We start from the raw sequence: 24498 nt of genomic DNA, 5'->3' as shown, positions 1-24498 counted from the left end.
GGACACTGGCGCCTACAGGCCTATGTTCCCTATGTTCTCTTTATGTGGGTAGTGCTATTGATTGTGGCCGCTGTTGGGAGGAGCGCATCACAAAAAGGGCAAAAGTTGCATGGAGTTGCAACGGGCAGACGGGTCCCAAAGACCCCAAATTGCATCTGCTTCTACGTTCCGTTGGCAAAAGGAGTAGAAATTGGAGCACTTGCGCTTTCACGAAGTTTGGAACTGAGTGGTTTGGATTGTGACAACTGCGGATTTGCTACAGCCAGTTGTATTGGAACTCTGCAGTTTGTTCACTGAAGTTATCCTATTTTATTCCTCTGCCCATTAAGCCCATGCTTTGTTATAGTGAAGTAGTGGTTCTCAGCTGAATTGGGGATGATACAAACATTCCAATCTCCACACGGGGACTACTGATAAATGCTTCTACATTATAGAGAATTTCTCCAAAACTGTGTGAATGAGCAGTATAGTGGCAATGTAATTCAGTGTTAGCAAGTGTAAAATGAAGCACGTTGGGGCACAAAAACCAACAGCAAAAAATCTACGTGCTAGTGGGGGGTCAGAACTATCCATTAATGAAACCTTGGGGTTATGGGGGATAGCTTGATGAATATGTTGAATTTTACTTTAGGGATCATTAAGAAAGTGAATGAAACTAAAATACCCTGTATCTTAATGCTATTATATAAAACTGGTGAGAACATGATTGCTTGCTGCAGCTGAAGGAGGATATTGAATATCTGGAAAAAAGCCAACCAAAATGAGCAAGGGGGTGAAGCAACTCCCCGGTGAGGAAAGGTTATAACTTTGGAGCAGCTTGGCTGTCTTTAAAAGAAGATTAGACAGATCAATGGAGGATGAGTGAATGAGAATGACTACTAGCTATAATAGCTATGGTGGGAGACAATATGCCTCTGAATGCTTGAGAATCGCAAGTACGGTGGTACCTTAGTTTATGAACTTAATCCATTCCGGAAGTCAGTTCTTAAACCAAAACCATTCTTAAACTGAGGCGCGCTATCCGTAATGAGGCCTCCTGTCGCCAGGCCCTTTCCACTGTTCTGATTCTGTTCTTAGACCAAGGTAAAGATTGCAAACCGGGACACTATTTCTGGTTTTACGAAGTTCATAAACCAAATTGTTTGTAAACAGGACTGTTCTTAAACCGAGGTACTACTTTATTGCCCTGAGATCTTTGGATGAAGGGCAGTATCCAAATTAAGGGAAAAAAGATGGGTGGGTTCTGTCAAACTCTGGTCCTGCTTGTAGGCTTTCCATAGGCATCTTGTTGGTCATGGAATCAGTATCCTGGACCTTTGTTCTGAGCTCTTACATTCCAATGGGAACAGGTAACACTTGTATACTACACTCGCCATCATGTAGGCTACCCACATTGCCTACAGTAGGCTCCACAGTGGTCTTGTACAGTCTCGGTGGCCCTTAAGGCAGGTGTGCAGTCTCCAAGCAAATGAGTCAATCTACATGATCAACATTTATTCAGTTTAAGTATTTATCCCTTTTTATGGTCAATCCTTTAAATCAGGCTTCCTCAAACTCGGCCCTTCAGATGTTTTAAGACAACAATTCCCATCATCCCTGACCACTGGTCCTGCTAGCTAGGGATCATGGGAGTTATAGGCCAGAAACATCTGGAGGGCCGAGTTTGAGGAAGCCTGCTTTAAATGGATCTTCCAGCAAGGGGAAATATTTTTGATACCATTTCAGAAGGTAGTGCTTCAATAAGAACAGTGAGTGCTAGTTAACCTTATGGAAGGTTTCCTCATTCCAATGTCCCCTAAATGTTTTGAATTGCAACTCCCATCAGCTCACCCAAAATGAGCAGTAGCCAGGGTTGATGGGAGTTGTAGCCTAGCAACTTCTGTGGAACCTCTGATTCCCATCCCTGTTATAGAACCAGCCAGTCGTTGTGTTGCTGTTAATTGTTCTGTTTTTCCCCCCCTTCTACTTAGATTTCAGACTGTATGGAGGCTGGAGCAATCTAACTTTTCTTCTTGGTGAGTGCACCTCAGTGGATTTACCTTTGCTTGCATTTTCTTTGGAATAATTGTTCCCATATATTGTTCCAGGAATGGTGCTCCTACTCTTATAAGATACATGGTTTTTGTAGTTTATTGGTGGGAATTCTGAGAAACACTCATGAGTCTATAAATATGTTGCAGCTTCTAGTGTTGTTAGCAGTTGAAGAGTGTTGGTGACTTGTAACAAACTATGCCACTTGTAGGCAGATACTAACATGTTAGCTGAACATTGGACTTGAGTCTAAATTCAGTTTGGCTGTGGCAGTTTATTATGTTTGTTTCCTGTTTTGAAAATTGAACTTTTGTTCACCTGCAGGAAGTTGTTATGGGGATCAGTGATTTTACAATAACTGCTCATTATGCTGCTGTACTGAACTCTTGTGAATAATCTGCATAATACCTTCTCCATATGGCTGTCCACTTCTTCATGGCAACCATGTGTATCTAACCCAGATTGCTACACTGAAGTTTCTACACTAGCAGTGTGGAAGGCATCTGTTACAAATATGAAAGCTTTCCTGATTGGGAAGTTCCGCATAGCAAGCTGTATTAAATACTACATTTGGGTATATAGAAGTAGCCTGTGTGGAGAAGGTAATCTGTAGATTGGCCTTTGTGGACCAACATTTGCACAATACTCTATTCCTACTAATAGTGTATACATAATTGCCACTCGTGGCCTATTTATCAATTGGTTTCAACTGAATTTTATCTCTGGAAGTAAGCTTTATTTCAAAGAAACTTTACACACAAGTGTATCCAATCACAGTTTTATTCAAAGATACCTGTGGATAGTGAGATATGCGCTGTTCTCTACTATTCTATCTCCCTATCCATTTGTGGGAGAGAGATTCTTCCTCACCTCCAATATATGTTGCATACTGAAAAGACAGAATTTGGATGCGGGTGGCGCTGTGGGTAAAACCTCAGCACCTAGGACTTGCCGATCGCATGGTCGGCGGTTCGAATTCCCACGGCGGGGTGCGCTCCCGTCGTTCGGTCCCAGCACCTGCCAACCTAGCAGTTCGAAAGCACCCCTGGGTGCAAGTAGATAAATAGGGACCGCTTACCAGCGGGAAGGTAAACGGCGTTCCGTGTGCTGCGCTGGCTTGCCAGATGCAGCTTGTCGTGCTGGCCACGTGACCCGGAAGTGTCTGCGGACAGCGCTGGCTCCCGGCCTATAGAGTGAGATGAGCGCACAACCCTAGAGTCTGTCAAGACTGGCTCGTATGGGCAGGGGTACCTTTACCTTACCTATTCAATAACTGTTAAAGATTAAAATATTAAAGAACTAAAATTACATGACTAACTTTTATTCAAATAGTGGGAAAGCATTATATTTGAGACTGATAATTTCTACATAGTTAAAACTTCACTTTTTAACATTTTGTAAATGCCATGCTTTCAGTTTTACTAATCATAGTGAGTCAGGAAACAAGTTTAGTGGAGATCACAAGGTCCCTCAGCATATTATTACGCTTGGACTTCTGTTTCCTCCTGATATCCTTCTTGTCTTCCTCTTCATAAAGACTGCATTGCAGATAAGCTTATCCCAAGGGAGTAGTTTAATAACTGAACACACTATTTTAGGGTACAAATTAACTGATACGAAACTTCCAAGAATGTACAGGTGTTCTTAATTTATAGAAATTAGGAATTTCTGTGTTCATAGAGACATTATTGCGTTTGTGGAATGACTTACACTTGCACAATGAAACGTTCCCTCCTCTCTTATCCCTCTTCTTCCCATCCTCTTCAAGTGTTAGGGGACCCTGTCCCAGCAGGTGTGTGTGTGTGTGTGTGTGTGTGTGTGTGTGTGGAACGGAAATGAGAGGAAGTTCCATTGTGTGAGCATGAGTCTTTCCACAAGCGCAGTGTCTGCATTGGCTATAACCTTATTGTTTAGCATTATGTACAGACCAGGATAATAGTGACAGGAATAGAATTGTAGAGTTGGGAAGGGACCCTGTGGATCATCTAGTCCACCCCCCCCTGCAATTCAGGAATATGCAGCTGTCCCATACGGGGATCGAACCTGCAAGCTTGGGATTATCAGCACCGTATTCTAGCCAACTGAGCTAGCTAGGCAAAAGCAATGAAACAAAGACTTGGCTGTATCACATTTTTTATTGACTTTGTTTTGTATAGAGATGTGTGGTTCCGCTTGCATTCATAATGCCATTTCTTTTATCCACACGTCTTCCGTTTGCTTTTAAAATTCTGTAATGTTTTTGTACTTTGGATTTGTAAAAGAGCCTTTGCAGAACTGGTCAGAAGTGCCTGGGAACCAAATTAAAGCATATTGCAGTTTCTGCACCACAGGATTGTTGAATGAAATCTTGCCCACCTTCTAAATTGTTTGTGAGGCTTCTGTTCCCTACTTTGTAAAACACACACTGGATATTCTTATCTGGCCCCTGTACCTCTTTGTGCTATTTTTTTTTTCTCCAGCTGTCCCAGCCGCTCTCCAACCAGCAGTTCTCGTTCTCCCTCTTCATCTCCCTTTCCCTGCCACCTTCCAATCTGAAGCAATGGAACATGCAGCATTAATTGACTCAGTGCTTCACTCTTCTTATTTAACAATCATTTTTTGATTCGCACTTGGGAATTCTTGAACCTTGCTTGTTTGTAGACCTGTTAGCAATGATATATGAAACCCAATCTGTGCATCCTTCCTTCTGTAACCCCTATTTTCCTGAGGTGAGGTCTCAGTTTTCCTGACCTTTTCGTAACTGTCATTTGAGAGTGGCATAGTCTAGTTTTAACCAGAATAAGGGAGTTATGGTATGGCTTTCATTTAGAGTTGTGTGTGCTCATTAATGGACTTCTGAGGATGAGCTGTAGAAGACATTGCGTGAAACTTCTAATGTGGAAGAAGGGAAAGTCTGCTGTGAAGGAAAAGCTCTCAACCTTTGAAGGCGGAGGTCTGAGAGAAGATTTGAAGGGATTACTGAAGGGAAGCTTGGTGATAGGAAAATGATTTGCTTGCTCAAACAGTAGAAAGATTTGAGCATTGTACGAGAAATTGGCAAAAGTATCTATGTGGTTTGTTGTGATTTGTTTCTGTGTGTGATATGTGTTCTTACTGCTACACATGACAAGGTGGTAATTTAGTGACAAACTGTCAGTTTGATATGATTGTAGTATCCCTTTAAAATGCTGAAATAAGTAAAATGAAAGAACATTGTATATGGCTTATTTGTTAATTCTGAATGTAGTGTTTAGTATAATAGAATATATACAGTTTGTTTATTTATCTAGCCTACTTAGAACCTAGTTTCTGTGTTCAAGTCAAAACCAAAAAATTGTGTTTTGTTTACTTATACTGTAGTTGTAAGCTTCTTAGCTTTAAAGGCATCTAATAGGGCAGTTCTAATAATGTCTACTCTGAAGTCCTATTTAATTCAACATGTCTACTCCCCTAGTTGGTTACCATCACCATATCTTCTGGTAGAAAATTCCAGTTTAAGTATACTGTGTGCAGTACAGTCATACCTCATGTTGTGTTCGCTTCAGGTTGCATTTTTTCAGGTTGTGGACTGTCAAAACCCTGAAGTGCCAAAACGGGTTACTTCTGGGTTTCGGCAGTTGCGCATGAGCAGAAGCACTAAATTGCACTATGCACGGAAACACCAAATTGCAACCTGTGCGTGGTTTCCACTGTACTTCATTCATATGAGGTATCATGAATCTTCTAGTATTCAGTTTTAACTGATGTCTTTGGGTTCTAGTAGTTTGAATTTCTGTGTCCATTGAATTTACACTATGCATAATTTTTTAAAACCCTTCATCTTGTGATCAATTTATTTCCAGGCTGCGTCAGTTTCACACGCGTTCAGTCCATAAGTGTGCTTTGTCCTACCTATTTCTTTGTCATTCTGCAAATATAAAAAGAACAAGTTAACATTCATATTTCTGAACGTATTTTACTTCACATAGTGCACATATGCCTTTCACTATATTTTTGAAGCAAAATTCAGAGAAGTTCAGAAACCAAAGGATAATGACATTCTTATTTGCATATTATTCTGGGATGTAAGAATCAGGTTTGTTTAAAGAATTTGGACCAAAGAAAATCCTCAGGCATGCCTACTTCTCTGAACATGTGGCCCTCCAGATGTTGTTGGACTTGTACTCCCATCTGCCCTTACTGGCTTGTTAGGGATGTCAGGAGTTTTAATCCTGCAACATCTGGAAGACCCCAAATTTCCCATTCCTGCTTGCTTTTTCTGAACTTAAAAGTCCTAGATGTTGTAACCCTTCCTCACAGTGGAGTTGCTTTGGCTGTTGGTCATTTTGGTTGCTGTTTCCTGCGTTTTCCATTTTGAGACATGCTGACCCAAACTTTAGGCACTATAGATCTATATAAAGGCATTACAATTTTAGAAGATTGTAATCCCTTTGCAATCCTTTTCATAATAATCCCAAACATGGAATTTATCTTTTTCTCACCTGCTGCACATTGGGTCAACGTTTTCATTGAACAATCTGTTTTGAACCCAAGATTATTCTTCTTGGTTGGTCATCACCACCTCTGACCCAATCCATCTATTAATGATTTTTTTTTTTGCCCCAGTATCTATCACTTTTTGGACTTGTTTTCATTGAACTGCATTTGCCATTTTACTGCCTGTTTATCTTATTTTGGAGAGAGCCTTTTAGAGCTTATCATTCTGAATAAATTGATGTCAACTGCATCTATTCACTTACCTTAGCACCCAAGCCCTAGTATTGCAGTTTCAAGTTTTTCATTTTTGATTCAGTTCGTACAACATCCAGAATAAAGATATAAATTCTATATATCAAGAAAGGTAGTACTTATTGGATACCTGCATTCCCCTCCCCCCATTTGTATAACAACATACTTTGAAAACAGTGAGATGTGAGTACTTTTCTCTTTCAAATTTCTTACTATGATAACACCAGTTATCATAATAGGCATCGTATTGCTTAAGTACAATTAACTATATATCCCAAAGAAATACTGGATTCAAGACTATAGTGTATTTTATGGTGTTATGTGGAATCTTTGTCACTGTTGTCTAAAAAGGCCTGCTATACCTACCCTTCATGAAAATGATCTATAGTTTGTTGCAAATAATTTGGTAGTAATTTGCTTTGGGATATTTTTGATGGTGAGAAGAGAGATAAATTCAGTAAGCATAGCCTAGGCAAATTGTTATTGACAGCCACCTTGAAAGCTCTTTAGAATGGAAAGTGTGTGATACAAATATATGTCTTAAAAACAAAAAAGGTTCATGAGTACATTTGCCTGCAAGTAAGCCCTTTGAATTTTATTGGAATTTCATGCCAAGGGAAGAGATTAAGGGTTGCAACCTAACATCAGAATACTACAATGACGTATTCTAGCTGAACAGATCCAGTCTGTTGTATTAATTGTAATCCCGTTCCAGCAATTTAATGTATGATAGCAGGTATGTAGTATTTCACTAATATCCCTGGCTTTGTGCTATCTGAAACATCTTGAGAGTAGCATATAAGTAACTTATCTCCAGTACTGTATACATCCCCCCTCCATACATTTAGTGCTCTGCCTTGTGGAACCTATATGGTTCTTCTGATCAAACATATTGGGTGGGCTCTGAACTATGGTGAATGTCACATTTCAGTGTTGAACCAGTGCACAACCCTTGGCACAAATTGCTTTCACTGCTTCATCTGAAAGAGCTAGGATATGCAAACTGAGATTATTATTTTTAAAAAAACACATGACTGTTTTCAGTGCTTCATATTAACTGAAAATGATAATATGGTGGGGCCCCAGTCTTGGGCTCTTGTCCATTGCCTGACTTTGTTGCCTTCTAGAGCCAGGCTTGGCATCAGCTGTTCTACAAATACACACTTTGTGGGGGGCAGTGTGAATTTGAAACTTGGGTCATACATGGGGCAGGCATCTTTGCGTAGATTAGAAGTCTAAATGTTTGAATTGCTTCATGCTAACAACATTAATTCTTTGCTTTTATTGGGCATGCTAAGAATTGGTTTTCTATTAGACTTGTAAGATGTTGAATTAATATGGAATTGAGTATTTCACAAAAGTTTAGATGCCAGTTCAAGTGACAGCCCACTAATTAAATGTCATTGTTAGACCTTGAGAACTGGACTTGGTTCATGAAGCTTTTTCCAAAAAATGTTTCAAGTGCAATAACTTGAAAAGAGTGAAGTGAATGGGAAAGGAGTGCTTGTCATCCTCTTTAAGCAATGAATTTGTGTACTGCTTTATTTGCATGAAAAAGTAGATTTCTGTACATGACTGTCTTTATACTCCTCTCAGTTTTTACTGGGAAACAAAATGTCTTAATTCTTCAGCTCTTAAATAGTGTTTAGTTTGGTTCACAAAGTCTTCAGTAACGTTCTATTAACTTTGTAAGCATGCACAATAATAAAGATCAAGGTTAGCTTTATTTCTGTAGTTTCTTGTAGTAGAGTGATGTGGCTTTATTTCAATTAAGTTTTTAAATTAATCAAGAACAGTTTGATTCTGTGGCATTTGCTTAGCTGCAGTGAAGACTTAGACAATACGTTTTAAGTCATAAATGTTCAGTGTTCATTTATGGCATGTCTAAAAGAGATGAATAAAAGGCTGTTTTGATCTTTCACAACTTCCTTTATTTGAAAATCCTGTGTAACAAACTGATATTTGAACTTTTAGTGTATTGTCCTCTGTAATGGTCAGTAGAAGAATCGTACTACGCAGAAGTAGAATTCTGCACTTGTGACTTTATTGTCAGTATCTTCATATCAATACATTGTATTGATTTGATGCGCCTTTAGTATTCTACTGTATTGGATTAATTGAGTGATGTAGCATTTGTGTGAACCTGTGATAAGATGGCTGCTGTGTCTCAAACTGCTACTGCTGTAGAGCAGAAAATATATAATATTAAAAGATCCACTTGGTTGAAATAAAGTTGTCTGTATTAAGCTATAGGAAATTAATCTTATCTTCTAATACTACTTGCAAGTCTTTAGAAGCACCTGATACTTAGAGATAATTTTGGCAAAACATAGCAGATTTAATCTGCAAAAGAAGACCATGCTAAAACTGTTGAGAGGTTTTGTTCACAATTAAGTGGTATAAAAATTCTGCTTAATGCTGAAGAAGACTTTGGGTTCTTTCAGGATAATATTTTTATTCACGTTTAAACAAGCCAATCTATTGGAAACTAGTTAATAGATATTCAGCTGTTCCTCCCCCCTTTATTTTTAATCTTAGAGGAAAGGAAGTGTCTTCTTCTGATTTCTCTGCTGCTCCAAATGCAACCTCCCATAATTGTTTCTCCATGTGGTCTTCAGGTGAAGGGTGGTATGCAAATTTAATAAATAATCATAAGCACCATTATTGTTTGGAGAGCCCAACCTCCAGAGAAACTTTACAAGGAAGGGAAGGAAGATTCAGCAAACACCCCACCTTCTTAAAGGGCAGTGTCCTGTAGGTAGAGCTCCGCTCATGAGAAGACTGAATCCAACCCACTGTCTTCTAAACTGATTGTATTCTTAAATATGTATCTGTGGAAGACAAAAATACTTGTTTGAGTTAATGGGACAGAGCAAATGAAGCCCATAAGTTGCAGGAGAAGAAATACTCGTCCTGTTACAGAATCAAATGATATACAGAATGCTCTGATTCTTGGTTTACATGCTCAGCATATAGAAAGAACAAACAGTATGCATGTCTCTAAAAACATATAGTTCTGATTGCCAGGTTTTGATGGCCTGATAGTAGAACTTCTGACAACCTTGTAGTAATTATTTCTCATGTCGTTCCAATGGCAGAGTGCAGACATCGAGACCCAGGCCCTGGGAAACAGCCCAGAGTGGTTAATAGGAAATCAGGATCTATGCGAATGATGCTAGCATCTGTTTGTTATGTGCACTTTGGACTAGATTGGCATTGAGCTCCTATGGTGCAAAAAACAAACAAATCCCTGCACATTTTCAGGACACAACTTGGGTATTCAGGAATGTATCCATTCCTTGCAGCATAATTATTATGGGTCAAATTCTAGCTCAATCCCTGAAGCTAATATTATCTCCAGTTTATTTTAATGCTCATATTCAAATGGCATTACTGATGATATTGTCAGTGTGTCAGGTTCAAACAATACACTTTCTAAGTGACTGTCCCCATAGTTATTCACAAATTATCTGGGTTAGATGCATATCAGTCGACAGAATCAGGAGACACAACATATTCTTACGTCCTGTGTTCAATATGTCAGTTAATAACCTGTTTAGGTTTTGCTATTACCAAAACTAGTAATTGTTCATATTTTCACTCTTGCAGAAATTAGCAGTATCAGCTAAAGTAGATTGTATACGTGAAAGCTGCCTGAGACTAAGGAAGCAGTGCTGGAGAATATCCGGCCCTAAATTTACCTCTTATCCTATGAGGTAACATTCTGGGGGAAACAAACTAGTCTACAGATTTCCTTTCTGAACTTGGGGAAATGTCCAGTGCCTTTTGTTAGAATAGTGACTCTTCCTTTGCTCAGACAGTTTTAAATATTCAATAAGGTGGGGGCTGGTAGTGTAGATTGGCATAATAATACGAAAACAAATTATTTAAGTAACCTGAATTGCAGAGAACTTCACATATTTTGGATACTTGCATGATTTTTGAATGTAAATGCAGTATGTAACAGTAACCTACTGCCTATTCAGACAGGAAGCAGGATGTGCTGCTGGCATTAATCACTGCTTCTCTCTAACAAATGGTTCTCCAGATATATTTGTTAACAATAACTGCCTTCCTATTACATTCATAATTTCTCTCTCAAATTGAATCATCAGTTAAGACTGGCACAGCAATCCTATGCATGTTTCCTCAGAAGTAAGTCCCTCTTACTCCCATGTGTGTTTGGGATTGCAGCCTTAAGCTCCCTATGTCACGATCCACATTACCTTCATTTTTCTTGTGTGCATATGCATACATTATGCATTGAGGCATGTGTTGTGGCTATTGTGCGAATACAGCAGGCAGCATCCTTTGCAAAGTAATTTTTCTTAATTGTTATAAAAATGTTAGTATGCAAGTTGTTTGGGTGGAAAGCCACCTTAGTTTCTGTGAAGTCATGTTCTTTTGCTAAATCCTAAGTATTATATGTATATATTGTCAGCTGTATACTATAGCTGAAATTTGGAATGAAAATGCTTTTGCAGTTGACATGGTTTTCCTGCTGAACGCCTCCCCTCTGTTTTAAAATGTGTTGCCACTAGGGACATAGACTTGGAGGTCTGGATGGGACTTGAAGGTCATCTTGTTTGACGCTCTACCCTAAAGCAGAATCTTGCAGTTTGAATTGAAATGGACTAGACAGCTCCTAATGATCAGTAATGGAAATGGATCTGAATTAAATTAGCCCTCTCTGCTATGATGTGAACTGATTATTTTCCATAGCTTCAATCAAGGGTATATGTTATCAATACTGTTAACATATACATATTAGTCTTGATGAATCACTTGGCATTGAGGGCAGAAAAGGCAGTCATCACACAAAGAGAAATTGTTCAGTTAAACGAGAATAAGAGAAATTGATTTTGGGCATGTCTCTCTTTCTCTGTTCTCCCCCTGACCCCATTCCACTTTCTGTATTCCCTCTCTGCTCAGCAAAGGTGGTTGTCCTTTCCTGTTCTCATTGACAAGCTACCCCTCCCTTCCCTTCTGCTAGATTGTACAGACAGCAAATTGACAAGAGCTGGGGTGGATCGGAGAAAAGAAAGCAGTGGATGTGAACAAGACTATGTTATATTCTCAGATGTGATCAGGGCCATTGGCTGGGTTGGGCTGGGTGAACACGTGACTGGAATGTGGCTGTATTGGCTCTGGCTTTAGCGCAGACAGTGAATACAGGAAGGTACTGGGTGTTGAAGACTGAATGGAGGTGCGGTCGGCGTCGGAGATGGGGTAGGTGAAATGTTAGCGTTGTACTCCCGTTGGAAATGAGCACTGAGTATTGGTGTCTGTAAGGACAGCATTGTCCCTTCTGGCTAGTGAATGACATTTGTCAGGAGAGGTAGCCTGGTTCTCTGTCCATGCATTCGCTTCTTAGCTTTTACAGAAAGAACTAGGAATCAAGTCCTAGGATTCCGATCCATGCTTTTGACAGAACGAGAGGATATTGCGATGGCGAGCTTTGGAAGCGATAGAAAAAGGACGCTTTTGTAGCACGAAAATGGTTGTTCTAAAGGTTTGACATAGAAACAAGGAGAAAATAGTATCTTAGGAGACGGATAAAGGGCAACAAAGAATGAAACATTCATCGCTTAGAGGAATGAGCTGAGCCCATTGAAATCCTCCCTTCTCCTTCTCCTCCTCCCTCCTGTCACAGTAGCAGCAGCCAGAGAAAGGGACACAAAGCAGCAGAGGAGATGCCTTGATTTGAATCTAACAACCCCACAATGCAAGGGCTGGAGGGGGAGGATGAGGAAGGTATTGTAGAGAATGGATTATTGTAATTTTGAAATGTTAAGATTTGCTTTTGGATGGCCTGCATAATATTGCAGAGCCATGAAGACTCCCCGCTGGAAATGCTGTGAAATCCCAGTGCCTTTGTTAGTGACATGATGTGTTGCTGGCATTTCTGCGGTTTACTGCAGCAGCTTTTGCTCCTTTACTGAAAGGGGGAAAGCTGCATAGAGACGAGAGGTTCTGCTGCACTGCTGCACCCAGGAATGCAATAGAGCAGTTGCCATCCCTACAAAAGCAAATTCCGAAATGTTAAAATATAAAGATGAAAGGGAAAGACCAGTATTTGTCATCTGCCCTAAGCTTTTGACTTGATCTATTCATCATCACCATAAGAGATTCTGAGAGTTATTCAGTCTTGGATACTATTAGTAATCTTAATAAATTATGTATGAAGTAGTGCTCTTTTCTTTCTTTTTTCTCGTCAGATGCAGTTTTAAATGTAATAATTAGGTCAGCTTTGATGCATCACTGTGGAGGAAAAATGGCTATTTTATTTGAGCATCAGCAGAATTAGCAGAACAACGATTAAAGTATAATAAATTATCAATTCATTTTCAACAGTATAAGTCGAAGGCAGTACTTTTGGGATGATTGGCTTTTTTGGGGGATCAGCCCAAAAATTCTTGAATAATTGTGTGTTGTATTTACTTGGTGCTCCCAAATGCTAAAACAATATTTTAGTATTTATGGCAATTGTTTTTAAATTACTGTACACTTTAATATTCTGATTTGCCACATTTCAAACTATATCAATTATTGTTCTTGCTGGCTGATAAAGATAATGTGGATTCAAAAATTATATATAGCAAGAATGCCATTTTCTACTTAGTATGTACATTTTTTAGTGAAGTCATCAGTTTCATTAGTGGACTATACATTTCAGATCTATTATTTAGAGTAATAGGCCTGTGAATACTTAGACTTCCTTAAAATTTATATAAATATATTCAATTTCAGATCAGCTATATAGAACAGTATAAGTAATCATGATTGGAGCCCACATGAGAGATGCATTCCATTAAATATTTTCTTAACAATTCAGACATAAGGACATGAATAATCACTAATTAAAATGAGTATGTGATTAGAAGAACAAGCTTAAGGTTCTTCTTGTAGAATTATTAGTCCCATTAAATAACTATAGGTGCTAGGAGAAGAAGACAAAAATCTTGGACAGCAGTGGTAGTGCAGAGGCTCCTTTGGATTGTTCTTCCATTATTACTTTAAACTGGGTATGTGCAGAGAGTCTTCTCTTTAAAATGGCACAAGGATTCAGTTATACTCTGTATACTCCATAAAGTTGAGCCTACATAATAAGCTGGTTCACCAAATTTCACTTATCTTGTAATGGTGGATATGACAGAGAATTTCTTATGTGTTTTCAATATACAACAATATAGCATTTTTTATAAGTCTTTGTGATGGGTATTTAGTTTACCATTCTGCCATTATTAAAGGATCCAATCAGGAAGAGATAAGTCAATTTATTGTTGAAACAGATTTCTATATGGTGGCAGGCTGGATACTATGCAGAATAAGTGCTGATGAGCCTTCTAAATATAAACTGTTTCCTGTTGTTTGACATGTGAAGGTCACTATGTTGGATCACTTGTGATTCTGAAGTGATGTTATTTGTAATGATAAGTCTTATTTAATACAATTACTTGTTTTCCAATAAGTGATCCATGCCTTTTAAATGGGAAATAGAAGTGCTTAGAACTCTTTCCTGAATCATGTGCATAACTGTCCCACTTTGTGTTTCTTGATTAAGACAGTACTGCATGGTGTTGATCTGGTTGTGGACCAGATCCAGGTGCTCTTGAAGGAAACTGATTTTTTCAATCAGGGTTTCCTAGACTTGGGTCTCCAGCTGTTTTTGTACTATAATTCCAATCATCCTTGCCCACTGGCCCTGGTGGTCAGGGATGATGGGAGTTGTAGTCCAAAAACAACTGGAGACCCAAGTTTGGGAGACCATAGTATCCTTCTGCAGCAGCTGTCTGAGTCAGGGGTAGGTGACACTGCTTTGCAGTGGTTCCGGTTCTACTTGGATGGCTGTTTCCAGAGGGTGCTGCTTGGGGAGTGCTCTTTGGCCTTGTGGAGCCTTCAATGTGTGGTTCACTTTTATCACCTATGGTGTTTTAACATCTTACATGAAACCACTGATTAGGGTTATCAAGAGTTTCGGAGTACGTTCTCAGCAATATACTGATGGCACACAGCTCTGCTTCTCCTTTACATCTATAGGTGTGGCAGTGGATGTGCTGGGCCACTGTCTGGCCTTGGTAATGGACTGGAAGAGAGCCGGTAAACTGAAGCTCAATCCAAATAAGACTGAGGCACTGCTAGTGGGCAGTTCCCTATACCAGATGGTTGGGAGGTTGCCAGCTCTTGATGGGGTTACACTCCCTCTGAAGGAGCAGGTCCATAGTTCCTGGGTATTTCTGGATCCTCTCCTGTTGTTTGAAGCTCAGGTGGCTTCAATAGCATAGAGTGTCTTTCATCATCTGGTGAGTCAGCTGCCGCCCTGTCTGAACAGGGATAGCCTAACGTCTGTCGTCTATGCTGTGGTAACCTAGGTCAGATTACTGCAATGTGTTGAGCATAGGGCTTCCTTTGAAGTTCAGAAACTTCATCTAGTGCAGAATTTGGTGGCCAGGTTGCTCACTGGGATAAGACAGTTTGAACATATTTTACTGATCCTGGTCCAACTGCACTGGCTGCCAATTAGTTTCTGGGCCCAATTCAAAGTGCTGACCTATAGGTTTGACCTATAAAGCCTTAAACGGCTCAAGACCGCAATACCTCAAGGACCGCCTCTCTCCATCTGAACCTACCCAGACTCTGCAATCTTCATCTGAGACCCTTTTGCACATACCTCCTCCATGAGAGGTCTAGAGGGTGGCGGCATGAGAACAGGCCTTTTTGTGGTGACTTCCCATTTGTGGAATTCTCTCCCCAGGGAGGCTCGCCTGGTGCCTTCATACATAGGTGCCAAGTCTTTGGCTGATTCTATGGGCTTTTAAATGTGTTTGGGGGTATTGGTTTGTGTTTGCTTTTGTTTTAATATGTATTTTGAATTTTTATAATGCGAAGCGCCCTGTGGTCTTCGAATGAAGGGTGGTATACAAATTTTATAAATAATAAAATAATGAAAAATGCTCTGACAAGCCCATCTTTTCTCCAAACTCATTTCACAGGTGTCTGAATAGCTTGTAGTAGCTTTGTTTTTCATAACTGTGTTTAGAGAAGTTTACTTCCTTTGCTTGACATGTGCACTTACTGAAGCAACATTTGAGAACCCCTTTAAATTAGCTTTAAAACCAAATATTGTAGAATTTGGCTCTATTCATTTGATTAAACCTTACACCCACTGTGTGAGAGCTCTCCCACTATTTGTGCCAGAAGAGAGAGGCAGAGAGAGAGAGCTAATGAAGCACCTATTGTGTGCTTCTGGGAAATAACCGACTTGTGTACGGATGCTGCCCAGCGAGACACTGTCAGTCATGGGATAATTGTGAGAAATGAGACCCTGCAGAAGCAGGATCCTTTGCATACACGATGTTCCCTCATTGCACAATGCAGCAGAGGGTTAGGGCTGCTCTCACTCTGGATGCATTCGTTTTCCCATGAGTGAAGCAAGAGACAGCAGATCCTGCTCCCAAAGGAGAAGTAGGGCTGTAGCAGCAGTTGGATCCCATCAGGTTATCTAGATCAGAGGCATGGGGAAGATTTTTCTGTCCAATGGCCATATTCCTTCAGTCTCCCAGGAGCCATATGCTAACGGTGGGTGAGCCCTGAGGCAAAAGAGATTAGATCAGTGTTTCTCAAACTTGGGTCTCCAGTTGTTTTTGGATTACAACTCCTATCATCCCTAGCTAGCAGGACCAATGGGCAGGTATCATGGGAATATTGTTGGACAGTGGATATTGTGTTGGTCAAGGAACGGGCGTGGCCATATGGCTAAGAAATATGTACAGTAAAGTGGTTTTGTTTTATTCATAGTTTTGTTAACCTGAGGTCTTCACTGTGGTATAATTGACCAGTATGATTTGTCTGTTGTAGACTTCAGTCTGATGCTTCCAGTGTATTCACTGCTTGCAAGGTCTCAGCACTTTAACATGGCAAAAGTTCAAACAAGGGTAAAACCTAATGGTATTGGGGACAGCTGTTCAGTCTGAGTTTTTTAAACAGTCTGAAGAAATTTATGATAAGTGGTAACCATGCTGAAATGTTCTATTTTTTTTTAAAGAATAATTTTTTATTAACCGACCAATCACATCAAACCAAACCAAATTACATAAATTCCAAATTACACAGCCGAATTTTAAATTTTTGTTGGGGATACCCATATTTCAAGTTCCGAAGGGGATCCAATCAACTTCTTGCTTCTTACTGCTGTTTTAATGTCCACAAATCTAACCTTACTGAAATGTTCTAATAATGCTGGTACAGTCAAACCTTGGGTCCCGAACGCCTCCGTTTTGGAACGTTTCGGCTCCCGAACCTCAAAAACCCAGAAGTAAATGCTCCAGTTTTCGAACGTTTTTTGGAAACCGAATGTCCAATGCAGCTTTCACTTGAGTGCAGGAAGCTCCTGCAACCAATCAGAAGCCGTGCCTCGGTTGTCAAACATTTTGGAAGCCAAATGTCTTCTGGAACAGATTACGTTCGACAATCAAGGTTTGACTGTACTGGCATTGAAAAATTATTCCTTACATGGCTAAACAAAGTTCAATAAATTATGGAAACACCATGAACACAGCATCTCATTTAAAAAAGAACTTGCTTTCATGCAGTAAGTTATAGTGTATTCTTGTGCAATATCTAGCTGTTCTCTTGTGAGTGAGAGAATACAGAACACCAACCTTTAGCTGATTGTTTGTTTGCTTAAAAAAAATAATTACCATAATAACAATGATTTATGAAATTCACCGGTTAACATCCAAAATACAATCAAAAGGATGATATCTGTTCTTGTTAGTAGAATTCTTACAGGTTGCATCCCTAATTTGTTAAATATATTTTGATTAAACCGACTATAGAGCTAGTAAAGGAATACTGAGACTTTTGATCTAAAAAAATGTAGTATAAACACCAACAATTGGGAAACACTGGCCTGCGAGAACAGCCTTTACCAAAGGTGTTGTGGACTTTGAAGACGCACAAACTCAGGATGAAAGGGAGAAATGTCCCCACTGTGGAAGGACGTGTGGATCCAGAATTGGCCTCCACAGTCAGCTACAGACTCACCATTAAGACCGTGTTCATGGAAGACAATCCTACTTGGCTACAAGTGATCTTCAGAAAGGAAGACTTGAGACTTTTGGTTCCTTTCCCAAATCTTCAGGTTGAGGTTATACCGTATTTTTCGCCCTATAGGACGCACCGGCCCATAGGACGCACCTAGTTTTTTTTTGGGGGGGGGGAAATCAAGGGGAAAAAATTATTCCCCCCCCCCCAGGTTTGCGCAGCCATCCCCAAGCTAGAAGAGCTCTTCTGCCTTCAGGGACAGCCTCCCTAGCCTGTGGGGCAGCGCACTCCGCTGCCCTGCAGAGGCTTTGCGCAGCCATCCCCAAGCTAGAAGAGGGAGACGGAGCGCTCCGTCTCCCTCTTCTGCCTTCAGGGACAGCCTCTCTAGCCTCCGTGGGGCAGCGGCTTGCCCCGCTGTCCCCCAAGCTTGTGGGGCTGGCGATGGGGAGAAGCAAGCTTGCTTCTCCCCCCCCGCCAGCCTCCAGATCAGGTCGGGGAATAGCGGGGGGGCGGCGCTCCGCCTCCCCGCTGTCCCCCGAGCTTGTGGGCTGCAGGCTGCTGCCCACAAGCCTTGCGAGCCCACGGGACCTTCCGCCGGGCTTGCAAGGCTTGCGGATAGCTTCCTGAAGCCTGGAGAGCGAGAGGGGTCGGTGCGCACTGACCCCTTTTGCTCTCCAGGCTTCAGCGAAAGCCTGCATTCGCCCCATAGGACGCACACACATTTCCCCTTCATTTTTGGAGGGGGGGAATTGCGTCCTATAGGGCGAAAAATACGGTAGCTGTGTTTTGCTTCACACTTTGTGTGATATCTCCTTCTGTTACTCATGAGCTGACACTGCATAATGGCAAGGCAATGAATCGATGGGGGAATTGCGAATGTGAGAACAGCAGAATTTGTTAAAGCTGGCCTGGTTTGCATAAACATTTGCTTGTATTGCTGCTTCTTTCTTTCTTTCATTCATTTCCTTTCTTAAGTCTTGTCTATACAAGATTTTAACAGGTTTAATTTGCTTGGTATTAGTAGAGGGTTGGTTGAATCCAGAATATCCTTTGTGCCAGAGCTCATGATTAAGATTGATTGCTTTATTTACAATTTGTATTATATCCAATCCTATGTCATAGGCTTAGGCTGGATTGCCCTTGACTTGCATGGTTTTCTGTATCATGCCAGAGCTGGCTTCAGTGTTCCCCATACTCTCAATCTTCATCTTTCTGTAGTCCTCCTCCTCCACTCATCCCTTCTAGAGACATTTTAACAAAATATTGCCAGTGAAATATTCAACCACACTTCAACTTCAGCCAAGGAGAACTGCTGTCTCTCTTCTCACCTGTCATTCTTTTCCCAGGTTCCTTTTGTAGCTCAGTTTGTTTCCCCCTTGAGAATATTGGCTGATACTTGGCATTGTGAAAGCAGCTCTTGCCACTCATGGATGAAAACAAACAAGCAAATGGAACTAACTTGACAGGTTTCTGTCCAGTTATGTGAATGCTGCAGTGGAGGGGGCATGGTACTGCCTTGATTAAGAGATTCAGTGATGAATCTACCCATCTTTGTGCAAGGCGAATATAACTATAGATTTAGGCCTGTGTCCAACACACTCTTTTTAGGGAAAGTATATTTTACACACACACACACACACACACACACACAGAGAGAGAGAGAGAGAGAGAGAGAGATTGAGAGAAAGATTGATTGATTGATTCTTGGTAACACACCTCATCAGCCTGCTTCAGTCTGACCTGTGACCTAATTATAGCTTTGTAGGCCCTCATGGATGAGCCTCATCTCATGATTGATAATACAATATTGCTCCGAAATTTTCCAGCAGTTTGGACCATACAATTTGTTAAAATCACATTTTTGTTGGGATTTCAGGGCTAGTTCCCCAATCATTTCTTTTCTTATAGAAGCAGTTGGTAGCCTCCAGCCTACCAGGCATCCCTGTCCAGCCCACCAAGGTCCTGGTCAATTCCCCCCCAACTCCCCATCCTAAAGGCAAGAGAAGCAGTTCCCCCTTTCCTGTCACTTGGCTTTACCTGAACAAATGATCAATGGGTGATAACAGTAGCAGGCAAATCATTGGGAGGGGAGGTTAAAAGTCTCCCTGTGATTCCCCCTTCCATTGCTTAGCTGTTTGGGAATCAGCTGAAAAAGCAGAAAGAAGAGTTGCTTCAGCATTTCCCAAAGATTCCTGATGGATTCATCTTTTGCACTGTGTAAGAGGATCGTGTGTGTGTGTTTGCGCGTGCGCGCGCAGCAAGGAAATACAGCGTGCAGGGTATCCAGGAAGAGCAGCTGGTGGAGTTTCCTCTGTGCACTGAGAAGAAAAAACAGTGAGGGGGGGGAGAGAGAGATTGAAGGAGAGCCTATATTAAATCTGTGTGTCTATGTTAAAGGGAGTGTGATGTCTGACCCACTATTTAAATGCAGCCCCCAATAGTTTTGCACTAGGGTAATGAGAACTTCGGCCCCCAAAAAAGTTCACTGCTCTTAAGTCTGCTCAGAAACAGTCTGCTTAGATATGGGCAAAATGCTGTGGGGTGTGTTCCACAAGGCTATGTGTCCGTTCCAATCTATGTTAAATCACTTGGAAAGATCAACTGTAGCTGTAGAGTAGAAGTGGGAAGCCTCCAGTCCACGGACCAAATGTGGCTCTCTAGGACCCTTGTTAGGAGCTTGGTATTCTCATTAGGCCACACCCACTTCTCACTGACCCTGCTCCATGCCCTGGCCTCAGGTGCTTTTGCCTGGCTGAAATGTATTGCTGTTGGTGATAATGGTGATAAATCCTTCCTTGACTGGATGGTGGACAGAAAAATGTGGACATTAGTGTAGAAAACAATATGTAGCATGCTGTAGAAAGAGTCACATTCACTCACTTTTTGCCTCTGGCCCCACCCACTGTTAGTACTAGGAGTTGTGACCTTAGGGCTGAAAGTGTTTCCCATATTTGCATTAGAGGGACGCGGTTGGCGCTGTGGTCTAAACCACTGAGCCTCTTGGGCTTGCCGATCAGAAGGTTGGCGGTTCGAATCCCCGCAATGGGGTGAGCTCCCATTGCTCAGTCCCAGCTCCTGCCAACCTAGCAGTTCGAAAGCACGCCAAAAACTGCAAGTAGACAAATACTTACTCTGGCGGGAAGGTAAATGGCGTTTCCATGCGCTGCTCTGGTTTCGGTGTCCCGTTGCACCAGAAGCGGCTTAGTCATGCTGGCCACATGACCCGGAAAAACTGTCTGTGGACAAACGCTGGCTCCCTTGGCCTGTAAAGTGAGATGAGCGTCGCAACCCCAGAGTCATCTGCGACTAGACTTAACTGTCATGAGTATGCAGATGTTCTGCATTTCTGTGACCAAATGTTCAGGACCTGCTGACTGTGCCTAGAATGGCTGCTTAGAGGTGATGTAAGGGCAAACGTTCTGAAGCTGACTCTAGACAAGTCCAAAGTGATGCTGGTGGGGCACTGCCAGTGACTGGCTTGGAAGATGTTATGCAGTGGTACCTCGGGTTAAGAACTGTATTAGGTTGCAATCTGCTTATCTGAACAGCAGAGCTTTGGGGTTCTTCTGGACCTGGCACTCAGCAGATCATATTATCAGAAACTTTAAAAAATGAACTAGAATTGGAAGAGACCATAGTTTTCCGAGCTTGAACATAAATGAGAAATGAAAGAAGCTTTCATTTCATACTCCACATGCATGAATGAGAAGTGGGGAGGGGCAACAGTAAACCATAGTTAATTTGTGATCAGACCACAGCAGAGGGTCTCATATGAATATAGGTGGATTCTGAGATACTCTTATCTCAATCCTTCAGAGGCTTTAGAAGTTGATACCAGCTCCTTGAATTGGGTGCAGAGTTAACTGGAAAGTCAATGCAGTTGTTCCAAAGCTGGCTGACCTTATACCAGCCTTGCCACGTCAGTTAGGTTGGCTATGAGTGGTGGAGTTTCTGAGCTATCTTCAAGATCAGTCTTGTTTAAGATGCTTTAAATTAAAGAGGTTTGGGGAGCATACAGGCGCTTCTGGAGGTAAGGTTCTGCGTGATTCTACTTCACTAAGTATTAACCCTGGGAGTTCTTTGCTGATTGAAACCTAATAAACACATGGTCATACGCAAATGGTTCAGCATAACTAACCTGTTAAAATCATATTCCGTCTTTACTAATGTCTACAGTTTTGGACGTAATAGTGTGATAATTCTTCTAGGCATTTCTGAGGTCAGCAATGGGACTTCTTACTCTTTCCGCTGCGCCTACTAGTTGTCCTGAGCACACCCAGCCCAAGGAGGACAAATAGCTGGTAGTTTAATTCTGTATTGAGAAAGCATGAACTTACAGGAGCTTATGAGGCGCACTAAACACACATGCGCACATGTGCTTCTGGTGGCCAGGTGGCTGGTGCCCCTCCCTGGGTTTGTGCTCTGAGCTGGACTGTTGGACTAATGGGTGGCCACGCCTACACCCAAGCTTAAGTACTCTTGCCTGGTAGCACAAGTGTAAGCAACCTGCAACTTCTACACAGAAGTTGTCACTGTGCCTGCCTCTTCAAGACCCTCCTGATCCCAGTGACAGTGGGGGCAGGGATTCTGCCCCAGCTCCCTTTGGGCACTGTGTTTCCCTCAGCAGACCCCTCCTCATCCTCTAGCTCCTGCTCCTGTCTTGCAGGAAGCACAAAAACCCATAAATAGCTACCCCATTCTCCTGGATCAGCCTCTGGCCCCACCACCTCTTCCACCCACTGCTTGGAGCCCTGCCAGTCCCTGACCCTAGCAATCTCCCACACTGCATTGCATTGTGATCCAGTCTGGGGAGCTTCAGTAAACTGGAAAGCAAATGGCAATGAGGAAACGCATGCCATAAGGTTCTCTGCATTTGGGCTTTAGCATTGAAAAGAACGTCCAACTTACTACTTAACCTTTGTGGCAATGCATTTATTATGATTTGGAACCAATCAAAATGTAATTTTGTATTGCTGTGTGTTTGTGTGTGCGTGTGTGTGTGTGTGTGTGTGTGCGCGCGCGCGCCAAGGCTAGGGAAGCAGCAGAACTATAATTTGTATTGACTTCAATTAGAACTTCCTGGTAGAAAGCATTTTTCATGTCACTAAACAAAGCTTGTTAAGGTTTAAAAATAAGTGAGTAAGGTAGCCAAGTTTAACATGGTTTATGTGATTATATGATCAGTTTAAAAACCTTCCACAGGATACAAAAAATACTATATTCAGCTGGGAAATGAAATAGCATGTTCTAATTATTTCTCTCAAAAGTCAACATTCAAAGTTCACAATACATTTTGGGGGACAAATGAACCAAAACAAATATTTCTTCTTTATTCTGCTGTAGGTCCTGGGGTAGCCCAGAATGGCTGCAGTGTCATATGATCAGCTGTTAAAACAAGTAGAGGCATTAAAAATGGAGAACTCAAACCTTCGACAAGAACTGGAAGATAATTCAAATCATCTTACAAAACTGGAAACAGAAGCATCCAATATGAAGGTATAAAGTTCATTTTACTTTAGTAAAAATTTGAATTGTCCCACAAATATATCCTATATGTCACCTTGTGCAGTGATATTATTGTCTCCTCCCTTCTAGAATACAATTTATTTATCTTAAAAATATCTGTACTGCACTATTTCTTAGAAAAGTTCAAGTCAATGCTCATCTTCTGCAGGAGAGCAATGCATTGTAGAGGAATTGCGTAGGATACATCTTGAATATGGTTGCATGATATCTATAGTCAAATAATTTTATTTATTAATCTAAGACCTGTATTTTAAGGCTATCATGTTTTTGCTCAAGCTTCACAGAGCTGGGAAATTGGAGGTAAAGTCTTGTGCTTTAAGAGACATGTCCGTGATCAGAAATGATGTTTTGATTACTTAACAATTTGCATTCATTGCACCCACGTTTTCCCTTAGTTTTTCATTCTTAATGATTTCTTCCCATCCATCTTTTTGTGTGTCTATAAAAGGCCAGTTTCCTTTGCTTTGTGTGCAAGAATAATAATTATGCTTTTAGAACTTGTAATATAATTCCCAAAACAATATTTTGGATTCTAGTATGCATGAATTAGTTTTCTGCTTTCCTTCCAAAAGCAGAAAATATACCACATTTCTGCTTTATATATTGCACTGTGAAAGCATTCAGATACATCCGTTGGGCACTTTCTGAAAAATAACCATACAAAACAGAAATAACCATTGTGGATAAGAGATGCAGAGTTTTTTTGCTTTGTTTAAGAACTTCATTTCTAATTCTAAACAGAACCATTCCATAGATGGGTGATCCTCCATGAAGGAAATAGCTGAGGGGTATTTCTTTAATTATTTGTTCATGGATTCATTGTATCTACTCGTTCTTCTGAAAGCAGAAAGCCAGGTCAAATAAGTTTTGAATCCTGTGAACTTTTTGCCTTGTGGCCATGCTTTTCAATTTGTTTTACTTATTGGTAGAGCTTCTATTATAAATAGAAAATCTTCCAAACATCTTATCTAGCAGTCTACCTGAATATAGGCCATTGAGCATTAAGGGCCTGAAAGCCTAATGGACTCTCTTAATCCATCATACACTGGTCTTCCGTTTGTTATGTTCTTTTGTTCTTAATACTGTTTTATTACCCATTCACTTTTAATATAGATATTGCAAATTGTACTGTTTGTGCATACAGGCACACTAATAGCCTTGTACAATTCTTAGGATTTCTAAGAAACC

The 24498-nt window shown here is 40.9% G+C and overlaps 1 protein-coding gene across 4 annotated transcripts in view; it reads left to right on the top strand.

Annotated features, from left to right (window-relative positions):
- Nucleotides 1-24498, top strand: part of APC (APC regulator of WNT signaling pathway) — a 62406-nt gene that overhangs the window by 1034 nt on the left and 36874 nt on the right. Inside the window, exons 2-3 of one of the 4 annotated variants that reach the window (XM_083403567.1) lie at nt 1971-2015; nt 23128-23280. In XM_083403567.1, the coding sequence (XP_083259693.1) occupies nt 23146-23280 (135 nt within the window). In that variant the 5' untranslated portion in view covers nt 1971-2015; nt 23128-23145. Of the gene's footprint in view, nt 1-1970; nt 2016-11736; nt 11968-12397; nt 12493-23127; nt 23281-24498 lie in introns of those variants that run through there. The other 3 variants (XM_083403569.1, XM_083403570.1, XM_083403568.1) reach the window with 3 other exon arrangements.

Source organism: Podarcis tiliguerta (genome assembly GCF_965153285.1).
Source record: "Podarcis tiliguerta genome assembly, chromosome: 11".
Classification (NCBI taxonomy): domain Eukaryota; kingdom Metazoa; phylum Chordata; class Lepidosauria; order Squamata; family Lacertidae; genus Podarcis; species Podarcis tiliguerta.
This window is presented reverse-complemented; position numbering and strand designations above follow the sequence as displayed.